The 21,626-nt window shown below is 40.8% G+C and overlaps 1 protein-coding gene across 1 annotated transcript in view; it reads left to right on the forward strand.

Moving 5' to 3' along the window:
• THSD7B (thrombospondin type 1 domain containing 7B) overlaps positions 1-21,626 on the forward strand; it is a 1,994,218-nt gene that overhangs the window by 221,706 nt on the left and 1,750,886 nt on the right. The window contains exon 2 of the mRNA XM_078682458.1: positions 15,567-15,738. Within this exon, the coding sequence (XP_078538584.1) occupies positions 15,567-15,738 (172 nt within the window). The remainder of the gene's footprint in view (positions 1-15,566; positions 15,739-21,626) is intronic.

The following is a 21,626-nucleotide window of genomic DNA, read 5'->3' on the forward strand; positions in this document are numbered from 1 at the left end:
AGCGGACCGCACTGTAATTTAAATAAATACATTTCCAATAATATAAAAGCATGCAGCGTGCTGCGATTTCGTGGGTGGAGTAGGGGAAGATGGTTAACGAAAATAGTGCTCACCGACTACATAAAGCCGACCGTGTAACAACAGAAGTAAAAAGTCCAGTTGTTATGGGAGGTTACAAATACACTCCAAAAAATCAGAGTGGGGAGATTCATTCAGGTTCCATGATTAATAGTAATAAATCAAGGGTCAATTAACCACTTGTCATGGAATGCCACGGTCTATGAGTGTTGTACAAAGGCCATCATACACTCTAACTAGTTGGTAGTGGTATATTTTGATTCTCCACTTGAGAATCAAAGGTGAGGGGTTTCATCATTGGGTCCTTTTCAGCCTGAGATTTCCGTTTGCCATGCAGTCAACTCTCCTCTTTATGGAGGGAGACTAGTCCATCTGGGTCTGTGACGGTCGTGATTATTACGTGAACATTTTCAGAAAAATACCTCCTTTTCAGTATTTTATGGATCAGGGAGTGGTAAGATTATTTAAAAACAGGGAGTGGTATGATTAAAAACAGTGACAGGTGCTGTAGTGGATGTGTAAGTGGTCAACTGCACCTATATTGTATTGATATCGGTGCTCAACATGTTTCAGTCCTTAAATGTCTCTATAGATCAGCTGACTTTCATCAGGACCAAGGGAAAAGCAGTGAAAAATTAGACCGCTCTGTGGTAGGTAAGTTTAAGTCACTTACCTATCTTTGTCACAGTGTTCATTGAGTCAATTTGTGATGCTGTTATAGGTTAAGATACCACCTATAACTCCATTGGAGGTTTTTAAATCTCATGCGGCTGCAGAGGGAAGCTCTGTGGAAAAGAAAACAGTCAGGTGAGCAAGTCTTGTTACCTTCTCAAGTGGATGCCGTTAATATTCCTTTACCTCAAAGCTGCTATTTCTGCCTCATTCATGTATTTTCCTACTGTGACCTGGAGGTTAACATTGATAATGGAGGAATCGATTAATTTATAGAGGCGTGGCTAACCGTAGAGAGAAGGGATTTTCTATAGCCACCTGGAGGTAAAAAACTCTGTTATTGTAAAACAAGAAAGAAGAATGGAACACTGCTTCTAACAATTCCATTAGATTAAGCCATAATGTGTGTAATCATAAAAAAATATATATGTGAGATTTTCAATGCTCAAGTCTCAATCCTGTTTCTGTTTCCAATTCTGGAATGGTACTGTCACATGATGGCCGTCATGTGTGTATTCAATGGGAAACAATCAACTGCGGCTATATACATAGACGGCGTCCCTTATTTTTAAGCGTGAGATTTTTTTATGGGAATCTGCTTCTTTGTAGTAGCGCTTTTATCTTGCTATTTGTAATAACAAAACTTGTGTTATTGTGTATTTATGTGGTTCCCAGGTCTATATGTTGTGTTAGTCAGCATGAGTTTTGTTATTCTTCTATAAAGGAGATGAGTTTGCTTCAGTATTTAAGTGATAGCCAGGGGATGTTGTCATTCAATCCTTTTTCGTATGTACGTAGGCAGTATACTTATCATTGTTCCTTTTCAAAGAGAATGTTTTCAACATTGCAGTCTTGTTTAGTCTCCAGAGTCTCTATGATAACCCACTCCATATCCTTTGTTGTGTGATTCATATTTAGGAAATGGTTGCTCATACGTGTGGTTGATTTTTTGCATTTAATATTGCTGCGATACTCGCAAATTTGTTGTTTAACCTTACGGCATGTCATGCCAATATATTTCAAATGGCATGGGCATGTGATCATGTATATCACATGGGTGGTACTGCAATTTGTGAGGCGTTTGAGATTTCCGTTCCATATCATCGGTCAGCTGTAAAGTTAAAAGACTTAAAAAAAATATATACATAATGATTGAAGAGGCAGAAATGAACCTCTGGATCTTAAAAAATGAGGAAGATCTCCTTAGAGCTATGAATCCACAAATACCATATTTATTTTCCCTACCAAAGATCCATAAGAATAGGAATCCACTACCAGGACGACCGATGTGCTTCACACATAACCCCCTGGGAAGGCATAGCATTTTGATGCATTCCCAGGTCTACTACTGTTAGTAAATCTGGGAACGTGCCAAAACCATGGGTTGACTGTGGGAACACCCATGCACAAGTCATGGAATGCCTTTCCAGGGCAGACGAACGTAAGGCTGAAACTTAAGGTACCTTGTGTTTTTCCAGATTTACTATGCCACGCAAAGTCATGCAAGGTGACCCTTGAATTACCCTCAATACCCTGGAAGTTTGGTAAATAAGTGTGTGTATATTGTATTAGATTGTCCATGGTCGATGAGGAATTCACATCCAAGTGACTGACAGCTTTAGCAAATGTATTATTGCTGGATTGAACATTTAGATTATATTATAAATATATTTATTGATTTTTCTTTAAATATAAAATATTTAATGTCAATATACTGGACCTCAGCTTACTGCATAACAGTGGGTATCACACCTAATCCAATAATAAAGATCGACCAGAGTGATACTGTTACAGCAAGTCTACTTCCTATACTCACATCGAAAGGAACCAATGTACTTGGTAGTAGTATTGATCTGTAGGAACACTGTAGTAATGAAGTTCCATGTGTAGAGGTGGTGAAGTAGACGTAGCCGAGTAGTGTCTTTGTAAGTTATTTATTAAGTTCATAACAGCAGTGGTAGCAGCCCCACCAGGAGCAGCCTCCCTGCTGCTCAGCCCATCTTCAACTGTCAACACTCACACCAGGCACCCAAGCTATCCACTCATGTCCATCACACCAACATTCCACACAGAATACTCACACTGGCTGAGCAGCTAGGAACCAGGTAACAGGGAACATTATAATCACAACAGGAATATACTACAAGCGCCTACGTAGAATCACATTCAGGTTGTATATTCCCCAGTATCGTCATCTTGCTCAAAAAGATGTACAGGTATTTTCTAATGCTTCTCCAGTCAACATCTGCTTTCCTAAACAACCTTTCCGGCAACCATTCATTGGTCCATTCTTTTGAGATATCTTGCTACTGTTCATCTCTCTGTGTTACCATATACACATGCAATATTGCTCTTAGCAATAATCCAAAACAAACAGCAAATAATTAGCTTGCCTCTTATCATGCCTACCTCATTCAAGATACCCAAAATCACATACTGCTGTGTGAAGGGAATCTTCACAGCCAGTACAGAGGAAAGTTTTATCTTCTACATCCTGCCAGAAAGTGCAAAGGATCCTGCACTCCCATATTGTATGGTGGGGTATACCCTCACTCTACCTAGTTCTCAAGTACTTGCCACCCACAGTCAGATGCATCTTAGACAATCCACTCTACTCCTGTTTTAGCATGCTATTTCTAGTATTTCCGACTGTATTAGCTAACGGTCTGCCTTTATACCTACTAAAGATGGGTGTAGTTCATGTAACATAGAATTATCCAAACATTCTGAGAGATTACTTTGAATTACGCAAGAAGAGCTATTTTCTTCTGCAAAAATGCAGCCTCCTGCCTAAAATGGATCCAGTGATGCATTCTGCGCTAGGAAATAGTGCTAAGTGCAAGAGAACATGAATAGCAGCATGAGCAGCCACTAGTACTCGCTAAATGTGCACTTGGGGCAAGATTTGCACCCAACTTACTATCAGCCATTCAACTCTATTTTCTTGGTGCAAAATGCACTTGTGTCCAAAACGGATGCAAGGATGCCTTTTCCGCTCAAAAATAGTGCTAAATGCTAAAGAACTTGAATAGCAAGCAAGAGTCTTGAATCACATTTTTATAATTCATTCTAGAAAGCACCATCCCCTTCACCACCATCCTGTATGCCTCTTGATTCGTGACATTAGATTGGAACTTTCCCATATATTTTGTAAAGAAATGTTTCATGTTCTTGGTGAGAATGTCAGCCATTTCCATGTTTCACAGCTCCCTTGCAGTTTCCCTTAGTTTCTGTCAACACCAAATAACAGGAGAAGTTGGGAATGGTAGGACATCTGTGTTCCAAGATGTATGTTGTCAATGTTTGGGACCTAAGCAGCCGGTATAACGAAATTTTCTGGCCTGGAGGAGGCTTTGTGGGCACTGGAGAATTAAGAATATTGCTATTTTCTAGGTGTTTAGTTCTCCTGAAGTCTGAAGTCCAGGTTGTTGTGCATCCCTCTCTTTTGAATAATGATGAATCTGTCTAAGTCAGTAAATGTCAGCTCATTGAAGTCACATTCTTGTATATGCATTGATTTGATTCAAGCAGTGTATGGCTGGGTTTGTCCAACCTGGCGTTTTGTAGCTTGGTGGTTGTACATACCTAACAATTTTCACTCTCAACTACTCGATTTTACATGAATACCAACATAGCAACTTTTAGGACAAGCAAGATGGGCAATATGACTTTGGATATCCAGGGTGACCATTGCTTCTTTATCTTGCCTCCCAGCTCATTAACATTCCTAGGAAAGATTTCAATGTGGTCAGTCATATCTGTTGCTTGGCTTTTCTTTCCGTCTAACTGGCAAATACCATCCTCCCCCATCTCAATGTGCCCCCCTCTGTTGAAAGGTCAGGCAGAGCAGTTCTCCACTGTGTATTACCCTCAACAGTATCCTCTTTCTGGGAGCATTGTTCCATTGGAATATAGAAAACAATAGCCCAACCCTGCAAAATGAGTTCCTTAGTATGTTCACGTTATATAGAATATCCATAATTACACTGCACTATTCCATGTGACTGGATCCAGCATAAAGCCCAATTTTCCCTACTGAGGAATTAAGAAGAAAGTTGTAGAGTTGACCATCACCTTTAATCCTGGTCGGGACCTGGAGCATGTAGTATAATTGCATTACTGTTATCTTCCTTTTAAATTTGTCATAAGACTTAAGTTATTATTGTACCAGTTTTGTATGATCCAAAAAATAGATAAGGCTGTTGTCCCGAAACATCACTGGGCCAGCTCTGCAAACCATTTCAGCACTGTGTTTCTGTCCTCGCAACTGACGTCAGGCAAGGGCAGCAGAGGAGGTTGCAGAACATGAGCCCTATCTGCCTACTCTATGACAACATGAATGAAAAGTTAATCAGCTTTGACCAGAGTGCTCACCCAACTTTCCAAAATGTTTTTGGATAGCTTGCCCTCTGCACTTTCAAGAGTCCCAACAACCCATAGATTGCTGCATATTGTGCAGCCATCTGCATCTTTCACATATTCCACCAATGTCCTGTACAATGTGAGTAACAAGTTGCCCACTTTGGGTTGCAGATATATTGTGCTATTTAATATGAAGCCCTGTGCCTCCATGACTCTTCTAATGACAGCCCTCAGGTTCTGCCTCAGTACTACAACATATATCCTCATAATTCCAACCTTTATTTCTAACACTACTTTGATGCTTTTTACTGCTTGCGTAATCCTTTGGGTCGATGAGGTAGTGTCAGCAGAAATGTATTCCTAGCGGGTGGCTGACTGATCCTCACTGGAGTGCAGGATGAGGGTACCCGAAGGCTTTGCATATTTGCCCAGTCTAGAGAGCACCATTGGAAATGATTAGCAAGTGTATCAATGTGAGTTACATATTGTATGCTAAGTACATAGAACCAAAATGTGAGGTTTAACCACTCAGGAAATTACTGACTTCGAACTCACAGAACTGGATGTATGACGTTACAACGCATACTTTTACAGCGCCTACCTTTACATCGCAAGTTTTACAACGCATACAATTACAACGCATAGTGCTTTTGGGCGCTGGATAGTGAATAGTTTAATTTACTATTCCAACTCCAGTCCCCGTGGATAGTAGGGAAGGTGTTGGATAGTACATTAAACCCATTCCCTATCCTAGAGCGCCCCCCAGCGCAATGCGTTGTAATGGTTTGCGTGGTAAAAGTTGCGTCATAAAAGCACTGCGTGGTAAAAGTTGCATTGTAAAGGATGTATACCCACAGAACTACTTCACTACAGTCATGGCATTCCATCTATGTTCTGCAAACTAGATAGTGTACAGACAGAACAGCATGCATTTCTTTATGAAATCAGCATTGCCATTTTGTAGCATCTATATTGGGGAAGATTTCAATCACAAGAGCCATGACATTTTCAGTTTTTCCTGCTATCAATAATCATGTTCACCTGGCAGTCTGCAGTTGGAGATACACCCCACTTTGCATCTCCTAGCATAAAGGAGAAGGCTAGAGCCCTCAAGAAGCTACCTCCTCACATAAGCCACAAAAGCCTGCACCAAAAGCCCTCAGGCAGGTGATCAAGTTCCCCAAGTTACTGGGAAAATGTAATATTGGATCTTTAGTCAATAAAGATGTATTATCTAGTTAACTGTGATGGAATAGACAGTGTACCTGAGCATAACTGACATTTTGACCGAAAGGTCACATCCATGGATTGATACTTTAGGTTGAAGATTAATTTACATTTGAGTGTCTTGAAATATCATTGGTTGTTTTTTTTACTGGTTGCTACTACTATAAAAAGAAATTCCAGCTAGCAGTTGTTAAAGGGTGTGCCGGAACTAAAAATATGACAATAATAAGTGAAATGAGATAAAAGGCATATTTTGGTTTTGCCCAGTTTTGAGGCAGTGATGAAGTCCCTATTTAGCCATGGCTACAATAACAGGTTGTACATTTAGCAGTTGGTTTTATTTGAGTTGTCAGTCCAAGAACAATACTTTATCATTTTGTTTATAGGATTCATCTTCAACACAGTGGAATAACTCACACATATTTCAAAAGGAAAATATCTGAGGGTAAATTGTATAAGCGTCAACTGAAACCAAGTTATACTGACAGACAAATAAAATAACCCTTAGGGTGATGACTGATGAGAGTGGCAAATGGTTGCGTGCACATACTACCCAATAGGCAGAAAACTAGCAGCTTTCAACATTTAATAAAAATACTACTCCTTATATATTTTATAATAAATGAATTGCAGAACACAGATGTAATAAAACCTACATGTAACCATTGCTGAAATCAGTCTTTGCAGTGGCACATTACAGAGTTCCTATATACCGACCTATTACTATCTGACATTACTGAAGTAGGCGTGGTATTTTATACAGTATTATTTTAAAGCATAAAACACACACTGAGTTTCTGCAGTATGTGACATACAAAGAATCAAAATTGTAGAACAGGAGTCAATTATCTATCAGAATTAATTTGATAGTTTTATATAGTGTTGCTGTACCTAGTGAGCTTTAACAGGAACAAAAGATGAGAAAGAAGCATACTAACCATACCAAACAAACTGAATGAGTGGGAAATAAAGGGAACTGAGCAGTATGTAAATCACAAATGGAAGAGCAATTAAGGTATGTATGAAATGGAGAACTGTTAGGTGGAATAGTTGGGTAGATGAAGCAGGACAGAGATAGTTGGCTTTTCATCAAAATTGTGGAATAGAATGACATCAAATTAGGCAAAAAGCTAAATCTTGATCCATACAGTATGCTTTTTGTATAAGTCTGTTCAGTAGATTTTTAGAAATTAATCTTCAAAAAGGTTGTATATTTCATGCAGTGAAGGATCCGTGGACCCAACAGATCTGAGGATGAGCTCTGATGGCCTGCACCACATCAACAATGATGTAGCTGCAGCCATCTTAGGACTTGAAAAAGAGGTAAACAGGGGCAGGGTTGGGTTTTATGGATGCATTTTGCAGCTTGAAATTTCTTTTTTTACATTTTAAATTCAACTTCATTTTATGTTTTTAGTGACAATTAGTTATATTAAACATTGCTCTGTGTGAATTAATAAAAACACATTTCATTGCAATTATTGGTCGTTTTTTTTTAATAAAGAAGACTTCATGGGACTGATAAGAGGGAGGAAATTGGGACCTGCATTCCAATGGAGAGGGTCTTGGCCCCACTGAAGATAATGATCAAGCCCCATGGGATAAGATGGCAAACAGGACAAAAGATAGAGGAGTGTCAGGGTAAAGATTTTGTTAAAATGTATCAGGCATCATAATTTACATTCAGTGCTCCAAGGACAAAAGGGAACCACAAAATCCTTCCCACATTTGGGGAAAGAAATTCCCAAAATACAGTACAAAATCAGTCCTGAGCACTCAAAATTAAATCAAATTTTCATAGTCCACACGTGTTCATCGTTGTAAGGATTCAGTTCAGTTCAGTTCAAGAAAAACTTTATTTGGCTATCACAACCATAAAGCATAACACTAGAAATAAATTACATGTTTAAATGAAAAACTAGATTACATATAAAAATCATTAAAAATAAAGTTTTTACAATTCATGCATGATTTCCAACTCATTTATAGCCTAGTTCATTTTATATTGTTTACTTAACAAAGGAGATTATCAATCAAGTTAAGAAACTTAACCCCTCAAGAGATAAGAATAGTTGATGTACCCCCCAGCCAGCAAGTTACAGTTTGTCTACAGGTGCTGATGTTAAGGTAATTTAAAATTGGTTTTAAGAGTCTCATTCTTGCTTCTTTCACTATAGGGCAAACGCACATCAAGTGACATAAAGATTCGGTGTGGTATCCACATAAACTGCCGTTTTTGTTTGAGAATTTTCCTTTCCATGGTTGTCACAAATCCTTGGTTTCATATTCTCCAAACCGATACATCATAAAACTCTTTTTTAGAAATAATCGAAAATGTGCAGCTAAATAAGCTTGCGGTTTCGGTTTAACATAAGACAATAATCTTTTATCTTCGACAAGGGAAAGGTTTTTTGCAGCACTATTACACACTTTATTGAATGCCGCCCTTTCCATCTTACTATCCCATGCCTCTTGTATGTCTAATGTAGTCAGTGCTAAACATTCGCCCCATGAGTGCGATTTTTGCAAGGATCTGTGGAACGAAGTTTCCAGCCCAATTTTACAAAAACAGATTGACGCTGGAATTCCTGATTTTGTACATTGAATTCCAGACGGATCTGTGCTGGTGATGCACTTTTTGGAAGGTTAAAAACGGCTTTATACACCTTTATCTGTAGTTCATTTAAAACTTCAAATTCCCGGCCGTGCCATATTTCCAAACCATATGCAAGTGCAGGAATTAATTTTGAGGTCATTACTTTCAAAAGATAACTATATGAAGGACAACTCAGTTTTTCTTTCAGTTGTTTGTAAGCAAAGATTAGTGATTGTGCCTTTGCTTTTATTGCTCTTTTCTGTTCAGTGAATGACATTCCTCGTCCCAAATTAATCCCCAAATACTTATAAGAACTGACTTCCTCTATATGTTCATTTTAGGCAAACAACCTGCATTTTCCTGGGTTAGGTCATGCTAATGCACAACTTTTGTTTTTTTCTTATTTATCTCTAGCCCTTGCGCTTTAAAATATGTTATCAGGTGGTTAATGACTCTTTGTAAACCGATCGAAGTTTGGCTTAAGACTACAATGTCGTCTGCGTATTACAGGTACTCTATGTGGTCATCAGCCAACTTTAGAGGAAGACCGTTTATATTCGACAAATAAAGTTGCAGGTTTGCAAGGTACAAGTTAAATATACTTGGGGCCAAAATGCAACCTTGTTTCAGGCCATTGTGAATGTTTATTTTGGAAGATAAGATGCTACCGTCTCCCAACTGAACCCTTGCCGAAGTTTCAGTGTGGAGGGCTACTATGGCATTGATTAATTGTTGCGGAAGTCCCCATTCTTTTAGTTTCATCAAAAGTCATTCTCTTGGTACTCTGTCAAATGCAGATTTAAGATCGATGAAGCATACAAAAGTCCTGTGTTCTTTAGTGCGGCTTTTCCGGAAAGAATTGCTAACGCAGCCAAGTTCATAATCGTGCCCATTCCTTGTCTGAAGCCAGTTTGATTTTTGGGGATTATAGCTTTTGCCTCAGTCCATGCTTGTAGATCTAACAAAATGCAAGATACGTAGAGTTTTGCCAGGCAATATTTAAATGGAGACTGCGCTGCCCCCTCACGTAGTCTAATTCGCCACCTATGATCAAGCCCCAGGGCCTGCCGTTAACAAATGGGGCAGGAGGCCATGTGGCCCCCTCTCTCCTTCTCCCCGGGCAGATTACTGCCCTGGGGACCCCATTCCTGGGGCACAGCCGTTTAATTATTTTTTTTTTAATAGGGAAGGGTGCCCCAGGTCCCCAGCTGATTTTGACTCCAGGACTCCCATCCTTCAGGACCCAGCCTATTATGTTTTTTAATAGAGAAGGGGGTCCCTCCCCGGGGGCCTGGCCAGTATACAATGGAGGAGGGGGCTGTCCAGCCCCACTCCCCAAGCCAATTTCAGCCCCACAGACTCCATCCCCTGGACAATGGCAGAAGACGGCCAAGTGGCCCCCACTCTCGAGGCATATTTTCAGCCCCGGAGCCCCCATCTTCCAGGGCCTGGCAGTTGGTGTACCCAGTGTGCAATGGGACCACAGGGGGAGCCTAAACATGCAGCTCCCTGTATGTGAAAGCAATCTGTCTGTTTCACTGCTCACTTGACAGAAAGCAAGGACACAGACTAAAGCATTTCTCTGCTCTCACCTGCTGGAAGTGGAGTGTTTGCTGTGACTTTGCAAGAAGTGTCAAAGCTCCCACCAAGCCACAGCAAGAAGCTATGTCCCCGGAGTGTGCACCCTGGGACAAAGAAGGAGCTGGCCCGGTGGGGTGGTGGTCCCCAGGGCCATTATTCACTGCAGGCCCCCCTACTTTGTAGTTGATGGGCCAGCCCCAGGGAGTTGGTGGTCCCCAATGTCGTTTAGGGGGACAGTATAGTTAGGTTTCAAAACCAGAGAAATTCAGCACTCATAGTTACCTGAGCTAACTATAGCTAAAGCCCCAGCAATGCCCTGCTTATGGCTTTGCATATTACATCGCTCATGACATTGTTAGTGACATCATTATTGACATCTCAAATGACATCACTGATGATATCACTGATTGCATCATCTAGTATGTGTAAGAGTGGAATTATTTCAAATATGTGTTATCAGAGTGATTGTGAGACAGTCTAAATCTGTCTGTGAGTGGCTGTTTCAGTAGCTGTATATGTGTGTGACAGGCTATTTTAGTGGTTGTTTGGGTGTTTAAGTGGCTGGGTGGATGGATGTGAGTGCCTGTATAGATCAGTCAGTGGTCATGTGAGTCGCTGCATAGATGTGTGAATGGGAGTATGAGTAGCTATATGGGTGACTGCATGAGTGACTTTATAGGTAAGGTAGTAGGTATGTATATATTTTCATTTTCGAGATTTGTCGTGTTATGTACTGTTGTGGAATAGTTGTTGGTCATGAATTGTGACAATAATTGATTTTTACTTTCTTTTCATGATCTTTTGCTGACTTCATTCATGTGTATGTACTCCTTTATAACGACTACTTTATATAAATAACTTTGTACTTCTAACAGTCTAGGACCTCCCGTGTGTTTTGTTGTTCGTGCTAAACAGTTGCATTGAGTGAAGTTATGACACATTTGGGTTTGTTCCAGATGGACTAATCCCACAAGTAATTCTATACTTTACTGAGTCATTAGCAAATAAATTCCCTTGTTGGTACACATTACTCTTGTATTCTCTTCCTTAAGAACATTTCCACTACACCGGATGTGGACTGCATCCAATTGTCAGTAAAGAGAGATGAAGGAAAACTCTCCCTCTCAAACAATTCTTGCAAAAATGGTATTATCACTCCAGACTCAACCAAGCTCATCCCTTTGCTATCAGACCAGAGAAAAAACATATCAATGCAGACGATGACCTATCTGTCACATGTTTTGATCTTTAGCAGACGCAAAATATCTACTGCTATGTCAGCCCAATGGCTCAAAACCTGTTCCCTCAGAACCATGGGATGTGTCCTGCATTTTAACACCTCATCATTGTGTATGCACTCTAAACATTTCCTCACCTCCCTCTCAATCATCACAGCCATTGCCAGCCACCAGTATCCTTCTCAGGCGCTTTGTTTGGATTTGGCTATCCCCATATGGCTGGCATGCCCATTCTCCACCAACCTTTTCCTCAACGTAAACCACCAACAATATTTAATTCCTTTTTAACATGCCAAAATCCTCTAACATTTTCCTCACACTCGTTCTTGTCACTCCACCCATCAGTGATCATCATCATGACTTTATGGAGAACAGGATCATCCACTAATTCCATTCTACTTCCTATATAATGCCACCAGTGATGAGACAGACATTCACCTCTTCTTCAAATTCCTCCAAAATGCAACCCTTGACCCTGCTCTCAGGCAGGTCGCTCCCCTCGCCGTCGCAACAACTCCACCTGTTGTAAGCACCCCCCAGCTTGCTGCTGCTGCCGGACGCAAATTTGTGGCTCGCTTGCTGTTCTTGGTTTCTGGTGATTCTGTGCCCTGCACTGGTTTTGTATTGTTTTTGGACTGTCATTTCCATCCTTATTGCTTCTATTTCCTTTCTGTGATTCGGTGCCCTGTTTGCCCTCTGTTTCCCTCTGCCGCTCCTCACCCGCTTCCCGCCGTTGTGTCCCTGCGGCCACGCCCCCCCCTGCCCGCCCATTCGCCGTCTGCTCCAGCCTCCCGGTTCCTACTCCCTCCCAGCTGCTCCTCCCTCCCACCTCCCCTTATATGGTGGTCGTGCGCAGCGAGCGCGCCGCTGGCATGCCGAAGGCACGTTTAAGTCAAGCCTGTCTGCGCCCGTCCGCGCCTAGACCTCACCCAGCACCAGTACCCCTGGCACCCGCGACCACAACGACACCCGACGCTGCTACGATGCCAGAACCCTCCATGCACTCAACATCAGATGATCTCTCACCTGCCTCCTAGCCGCCCAAAGTGCACCCAAGGACTCTTCTCCTGCTGGAACTGCAGCTTCACCAGCATTCGATCCTCTAATCCACCGGACTACCTTGGATGCATTCTTCTCAACACCAGCTCCGCCCACAAATATGCCGTTGAACTCTGGGACCTACTCAACTCTACCTCCCCTGACATTGCCTTCCTGACGGAGACCTGTCTGAACCCCTCCTCGGCACCTGACATCACCATAGCCATCCCGGACGGCTACAAGATTACCCTCGAGGACCGCACCAATGGAGCAGGAGGAGGAATCGCCATCATCCACAGGAACACTCTCAGAGTCTCGACCAACACCGATGACACCCTCAGCACCGTCGAACACCTGCACTTCCAGATCCCCACCAAACCCAACACCACCCTCAGAGCAACCCTCGTCCACAGACCTTCCCGGACCCCGACCAAAGTTCAGCGACTTTGTCAGCACACACGCCCTCGCCTCCATAGACTACATCCTTCCCGGGGCCTTGAACTTCCACCTCAAGAGCAACAACGACTGCAACTCCACCACCCTGATCGACAACCTCACCAACGTCAGACTTCGACAACTTGTCACAACACCCACCCACTCTGCCGGCCACACGCTTGACCCCATCTTCTCCGCAAGTGCCCACGTCTCCTTCAACCACACCACCGAGCTCCACTGGACCGACCATCATGGATCCACTTCACCTTCCGGAAACCCACCACACACCACTGCACCCAACAGATCCCCCGCCGCTGCTGGAGCAAAGTCACCGAAGACCAGCTAACCACCGCCCTCGCCCGGAACCCACTAGGACCTCACCGACCCTGACACCGCTGCCCGCAACCTCAGACGATGGATCGACGACTGCACCAACACCCTCGCCCCGATCAAGAAACCCTCCAACAGACACGCCAACAAGAAAGCCAGCTGGTTCACTGAAAACCTCCAGGCCTCCAAGCAAACCTGCCAAAAGCTAGAGAAGAAATGGCACAGTGAACAGACACCGGACAGCTACACAGCCCACAAGAACGCCACCCGCAGACACCATCACCTCATCAGATCTGCCAAAAGGGCCTTGGGTTATCAGGAGTCTCCCTTTCCTCCGTTTGCAATGTCTTGTACATGCTTAAATACTTGCCTTTCTCATTGAATCCAGTTGAGACATTGTTGTTATTTATTGCTTAAAGTAATGAAGGCATGTTTAGTAACTAAACACCCATGTGCTGTGTGCCCACAATTGCCTGATGAAAGACGGATGACGTAAGATGCTTGGTAGATGCTCCACAGCACACTACAGCATCTGAGTATTTTCTTTACCTGGAAGCAACAGGCACATATGTTCACTGTACCGTATGGATACCTTCCCAGAGACTTGTGGTTCCTAGGCAACCAGTTTGAAGCATCACAATTCTTATTATTGTCAGACACATAGCGAGACATACGGTTCCCATGTAACCAAGTTAATGCTCGCACAACTCCACAATAGAGGAGCTTATTTCATGCCAGTGGCCAGGAGACCAGGCTGGAGCCCTCTTCCCAGTCACGTGAAGCATCTTGTTTACAAAGTACGGCAGCCAGTCGTGCGCAGAGCTAAAAGTTGGAAAAAACATACTTCTTTATTAAGTTGCAAGTAACAGAGATCCCAACCAGCCACATCGAACTTAACCAGCCAACTCAGTTCCAGTGGTGGTTTTCCCAAGTACGTCCTAGCAACCACCTGGGCATTCTAATACATAGGTTATTAGCATTATACAAGATTCCAAACAGTGCCTTTGTATATTAGAGGAATTTGGAGGTATGCTGTTTCATTCCCTGTAACAAAGGAGATTAGATTATACTAGGATGTACTAGGAGTTCCAGGGCACATTTCTGAATGTAAACATTTCCACATAACACTTGGTAAATATTCTTTGACTAAAGCATGTGAAATGTAAGCTTTCTAAAGTAGTGGGATACGAATAGTTCAATACCCTAGTGTAATTTCATTGCGGCCAAATGCATTTTACTCAAGAATATATTATCAGAGGCTCATTGGAGAGGAACGTACAGAGATTAACAACACAACACTGTCTCTTTAAAAGCAGTATAGACTCTGCATTTATTTTTGTTACATATCATGAGCTTGCCTGGACATCATTCAATTACCCGCTTGAAGTTTGATCTCTTCTCTTTGACAGCAACTTTACTTAAGCTGGTCCAATCACTATAGGATTGGGGATTGCCACGGATCTCAACATGTTCTAACTTAATAATAATACTAGAGAGAAGAGTATTCATTTCTTTATTTTGTGGCTATTTTATTATGAGATTATGGGAATTTGTTGCCAATAAACTGTGTGCTTAGGGTCACTAAGTGCCATCCTGCATTTTATTTAAAAGCCTCTAGTGAGGCACATAGTTCTTACATCATTCACTATTTTGAAGTTTTGCAATTATTAGATCCGTCTATTGTAATTAAATTATAGAATGAAACTAACTGAACTGTATAGGTCCAATTGAATTTTGTATGTGTTACTTAATTTCATTAGTCTCTTGTACTTTGATATTTGTCATGATAGTACAGTAATAATTGTATGCTATGAAAATTATGCGCATAGGATCAGCATTCTGTGTGATGGATTCACGGAATTGCACCCTAATTGGGACACCAGGATAAAAGGACAATCAGGTCAAGAGAAGGATGTTAGAGCATGTGAAAGACAAAATATGTAAGCATTTTAAACTCGTTCAAATGTGGGTGTTTAAGGGCACTAATTATTATGTACTTCTAATTGTAGGAAACAGAAGAATCCTCATCTTTTTTATTTATGCTGCTGATAAATGGCTGGGCTCATGGTCACTGGCCATGGCACAACACAAGCAAATTCCTGCTATTATTGATCATCCTCCTTCCACACACGAGAGCTGATGTAGACGAAAAGGAAGAAAATCAGTTTGTATGGAAAACAGGTTAGTGTTCTTTCACTCTTCACAATGCTTTGTATGTCTTTCCATGATAGCAAGTTTAATCAGATAAACTTCTGCATTACAATATCTAATGTTTGTTCACAAAGCCCTATTCTGTTACCAGTGTTATTATACCAGTTCATGACGAGCTCAGCTCATCATGAGTTACGCCTCTCGTACGCTCATGACGAGCTGAGCTCGTCATGTAACGCGGGTTTTTGAAAAACTCAGCGCACAGCGGGAAAACACTTAGCGCGCATGCGGTTAATTGTTGGATTCCAGAACAGTTTCTTTCAATTGGGTTACATTTTTAATGTGTGATCTCTCACAGGTTATCTTTTCCTTTAAGCCATCGGTTCCCAAACGTTCTTGACCCGCGGCTCCCTTGACATATTGGCTGTTGGCCACGCCTTCCCATTATGTTACTTTTTTTTGGTAGGTGGTGAGATGTAAGCCTGACCTCAGGGGAGAATTTCCATTTCTTTCCCACAAAATAACTGGTATGAAGCTGATGAAGGTAAAATAATCATGACTGTAATCCTATCCTATGCACTATGGAGCCACATGCAGTGTCAAGGACTAATTAGAGGGACATGGGGTTCTCAGAATTGTTAACTGTTACTGCATAGTGATGTAGTGCTCTATAAAGAGGTGTCTTTAACTCATTCCTGAGCAGGGTTTGTGAGGCCCTGATAGAAACAGAAATGTTGTTTTAGATACTGGATGCATTCATAGAAAAGGTCTGCCTCTGCCGTCTAGTTTTTTCTTTTTTGCACATTATTGCCTCCAGTCTGATAGTACCAGCCTGTCCTTGTTTCCTTGGCAGTGTGGTCCTTGAGACTGACGTTGGTGTAATGAGTTGTATAAAAGTTGTGATCTAAATTGGTCCTGGTTCATGCAGCTGACTCAGGTTTGAACTAGTTTTGCTTGTTTTCCTTGGCAAATCACATCCCCTTGTGGGACAGAACATCTAGTTTTGAATGTGGTGTACACACTTTCAATTAACAGGACCTTTCCCCAACAGCCCCTGTCAGGTCTAAGACTGCCTCAGTGACCTCTCCCTGCGGTGTACCAAATAGGACCCCAGGAATGTTTGCTTCCTCGAGCAACACATCTTTGATATAGGACTCAGCAGTGTGAGCTTTCTACCAGCAATGCCCTGTGAGTACTGTCACCATTGCACTGTGAATCCCCTACTCTTCCCCCAGTGCTTTATGGCCTCAGCAGTGTTATCAACCTACCATTAGTGACCTGACGGTGCTGTAGGAAACCAGCAGAGTGAGATTCCTCCCAATTATAGATGGGCAAGTCAGGCAGGACTGGACGCTGGCTCTAATTAAATATCTACCCTTTGTCTGCCATTTTGCCAGGAAACTAGTGACCCTAAATGGAGTTGGACCTGGCACCTCAAACAGGACTTCTATTCCTCCTTAATGAAGTAAAAAACACTGAATACGGGACAGCTGAGTGGAAACTGGTATTTGAATGAAGAATGTGGATGAAACACTCAGTTTCTCCGGTTGAAGAGCTGTAATTAGAGCACTGCCTCTCTGGGATCTCCTGCTATCAACAGGACAGAAAAATTTCAGGCCAATCGCTTTACTTCACACTAACATTTTCCTTGGCCAACCAATCTGTAATGTAATATCTATAGGGATTTTGGGAATATGCTACAGGAAAAATTATTGAACTGAATTACACCAAATTCAAATTCAGGAGGCTTGATCTTAATCAGGAAGCTAGATCATAGTCTTGTGAATTGGTGTGCATTCATAGAAACTATGTTTGAAAAATATTTGAATATCTGGACGGTGAGGTTTGCTAGAGCCTTGCAAGAGTTCTGCAGTCACACAAAAAGAAAAACAGAGCTATCTGATTGGTCGAGAGGGACGTTTTTCCTATTGCTGCCTTGTGGGAGTGAGAGACACCCACTAGTCCTGTGGGAGCTCGTGCTCTGATTGGCCAACTGTTGGAAAAACAGAAATGAAATGGCTGCCATTATTGAATATGGGGAAGAATCATAGTATCTTGAAAACAATCAGAAAAAACTACAAAAGTGGCAGGTTAAAGGCATCCTAACCCCAAATTAATTAAGATGCATAAGTAGTGTGATGAAGCAAACTGTAAAAAAAAGTATTTAATTGTTGTGATCCTGAGTTTGCAGGAAACGCTTGTGGGACTCTTGCAAGATATGGAAAACAAAATGTAGAAGCCAGTCCCTCCACACCCTACTACTCACACCCATTGCCTCTGGGGAGGTGACAACGGGGAGTCCAGCTCCGAAGGCCATACAGGGGGTGAGGATGGTATCCTCTGGGAGGTTTGATGCACTGGCATTTACTTCACATATTACATAACTCATGACATATTCTATAGCACCATTTATAACATCAGTGCAACATCTGATATGACAACAGTGATGCAAACACAAGGAGATGATGGATGGAGCGCTGCAACTTTTCAGACACTCACCCCCAGTCACAGATCTGGGTTGAATCAATCATCATTCTTTAGATCCCTTCACCACCTCAGTTCAGACCCAGCTATATGCAAATCAGTCTTGACCCTGTTCCTCATGGGAACAGTCCAGCCCGAAATGCCAACATTGATGACAAAACTCTGCAAGGTGGGGGTGTGAGGTATAGTTAATTTAGGGCATGAGTTATAGTTACCTGAAATAACTATAACCAGTGAATTGAAGTGGCCTTTTAAATTTTAAATTGTATGTTTTAATTGACATTTTCACACATTTATAAGGTCCTTTTAATCTTTGTTTCTTTTCAGTGAGTTTCTAAGGTTATTTTATGCAAAATAAGATATTATTACCAAACCTAACTATAATGTCACTTTAAACTTTGTTTTTTTCAGAAAAAAAATCATATTTAGATATAAATCTGTATATACATATATATTATTTTTTCACTGAAAAAACAAAGGTTACAAGCCTGTTATAGTTAGGTACAAATTTCAAACATACAAAACCATAGAAATGCAGCAGCTATAGTTACCTGAGCTAGCTATAAGCTATGCTCCCTGCAAAGCACTGCTTATGATCTCACATATTACATTACTCAGAGCGTGGTCAGTGACATCACTGATGACATCACATCAACAGTAACTATATAACTGCTGCATTTCACTGGTTTTGGACGGGTGACTTCCCAGTAACTGTTGTTTTTTCAGTAATATTTATATCGACATATTCCTAAATGATCCTTAGATGCAAAAATCTGGCCAATAATAATCCATTGACCAAGCTTCCCTCCCATACCAAACTGCAATAAGTGCTCACTTCTGGTTTATAACTCAAACAGTGAAATTAATACCATTGTCACTAAATCTAAGATGACCATTGCATGCACTTCCTTGTCATCCACTGTAAAAAAAATACTATGCATAACCTTGAAAATACACAAATTACTCCTTGTGCCTTGTGAGACAATGTAACGGGATGTTTCAGATATCATTTTAGGCTAATTACAGTAATTAATTTAGCAACTTGTGGAAAGAACCCTTAATCTGATAATGCTACATCCTTAGTCTACTGCATAACTAGATTGTGAACCTACATCAGCCACGGACCCTTCTATCCACCACCAGCGGGCAGGTTGCAAAAGGTTCTAATTGTTGCTTATCTTTGAATTGAAGATTGTTAAATATGGATGTTATTAGTAAGCACTATCAACATTTTTTTTTGTAGTTCGTTTTATGATCACAGAGGTATAGACTTTGTGTTGGCCACAACATGTTGTGCAATTAATCAACTATAGAAGGCCAATTTGTATTTTTGTAATGTTATTTGCACTAATTTTCCATATAGCAGTTTGGCTTCCGATGTTTCTTATGTAAAAAAATATAATTTGTGTTTGAATTGTAGCTCTGACATTTGCTTATGCTTTCTACTGTACAGGCTTTATACCACATGTAAACATTGTTTCCCACTGACTTATGTTACTATTCAGGAAACATGGTTTCAAGATGTTAAGGGTTACAAATAAGCTGCTTGTTACAACATCAAGTAAAACATTATGCGAAGAAGCAATGTGCATCATTCTGTTTTTGACAGTACCATTTATTGGGAGGAGTCTGCCACAAATATAAATGGGGTTGGGGGTTCAAATATTTCTTGTCCTGAAACATAGATAGAATGCAAGCATTGTACTTGCACTGATGTTATATAATTGATACAGCTAGTTTTGCAATGTACAATGAATCCATATATGTGTGTTCTATTGCTGCATATGTTATTAGAAATGTTTTATGTCATATTTGTAGAAATATTAATATATATTCAGGTAAAGTTTCAGGAAAGCTTCATCAGTGTTTTGCTTGTAACTAAAAATACAAACCCTGCTACAGAGTTGTTTGGTTAAACTTCTTTCCAGTGGCACAAAACCATTAGCAGCTCAATAATATAACAACCTTTTGCATAATTGTACCACATCTGTATACAATTATTTTTTATTTACATTTTCATTTCATTTTTGATAATTTCAAAATACATGAAAAAAGCTATATACATGCTGCTTATTTCCTTAAAAAACATTAATATTAAAAATGTTTGTCTTTATTCACACATAATGTACGAACATTTTGCAGAGAGAAGTATAGTTTTAGATGTACACATAAAAAATGTACTAAAAATTAATTCACAAAATCACAAAAGACAAGCTGAAAAGAATAAAAAAAAAAGCAAATGAAAGTTAAAAACAGTGGAGGCTCGCAGAGGGAGTACTGCGGGGTAGTGGGGCGGGCAGGGGAGGGGCAGGGTGGGGGGGCAGTGGAGTCAGACATACGATGGCCAGGAGTAAATAAATAAATACAATGATTTACCTTGGGCTTGCTGCATCGCTTTTATGTTAACAATTAATTTAAGCTTAGGGAGGTATTAAGCACCCCAAAACAAATTGCACTAAATTCTTATGCTGTTTACTTGTGATATTATCGTATTGAATTTTGATCATATATATTGCAAATGTCAAATGTTTTATGTATGCTTTATTCTATGTTCTTTTATGGCTTATAAGACAAAATAAAGTCTAACGTAAGTAATGAAGGTTGTTATCTATTGTCAGAAATTCGACAAAGATGCTTAATAACTGCATACTATCAGAATAACAAGACATCGATAATTCATGCTCAACCTAAGAAAGGATGATTTCAGATTCATCCAGTGCTTTATTAAGGAGGTTTATTAACAGCTAGGAAATTCTTATGAAGGAAGCTTTGACTAATCACTAATAGATGGCTCACTTCTTGCTATTTCTCACAGCGCACTCTCACATTTTATGAAAATGTATAGACATTTTGAGAAGCTATAAGTGCCTATGAGGATGAGCTGTGGTCCATAATGTTTGGTTTTTGGTAGGAATGATCAGACAAAAAGTGAGGACATTTACGAAAAATGAACTCTGACATTTGTTGTAATGCTGTAGCCTCTGAAAAATAGTTTGCCCACACAGAATCCTTGTGTATTGACTCAACCCACCAGAGATCGGCTGTGCCTCCATCAACCATGCAGGATAGTTACTTCAATTCCATGGACATTAAAGTCAAGATGGTTTCGGGGAGGAGAAAAAAGATACATATGAGGTGTGAATGGTATCCCAGCGTTTTAGTCTGACTATGACTACTGTGTATCTTTGTTTCATGCTCCCTTGAATTCCTGTTTTTAGTTTGCTGTTATCTCTGATCCATGATGGGGATCAATCCATTCTCTCTTGCAGAAGAATAGGGGTGTTCCTTATCCTAGTAATTATAACTAAATGGCACTCTCCGATGTGTAATCACAGATAAATGCCAATTAATTTCAGACTTGGAGAATTAGAAGCTTGATTGACTGGAAAAAAACCTTTCCCGTTCACTAGACCAGTTCTGTCTCTAAATGTTGT

The sequence above is a fragment of the Lissotriton helveticus genome, chromosome 3_1, assembly GCF_964261635.1.
Source record: "Lissotriton helveticus chromosome 3_1, aLisHel1.1, whole genome shotgun sequence".
NCBI classification, from domain to species: domain Eukaryota; kingdom Metazoa; phylum Chordata; class Amphibia; order Caudata; family Salamandridae; genus Lissotriton; species Lissotriton helveticus.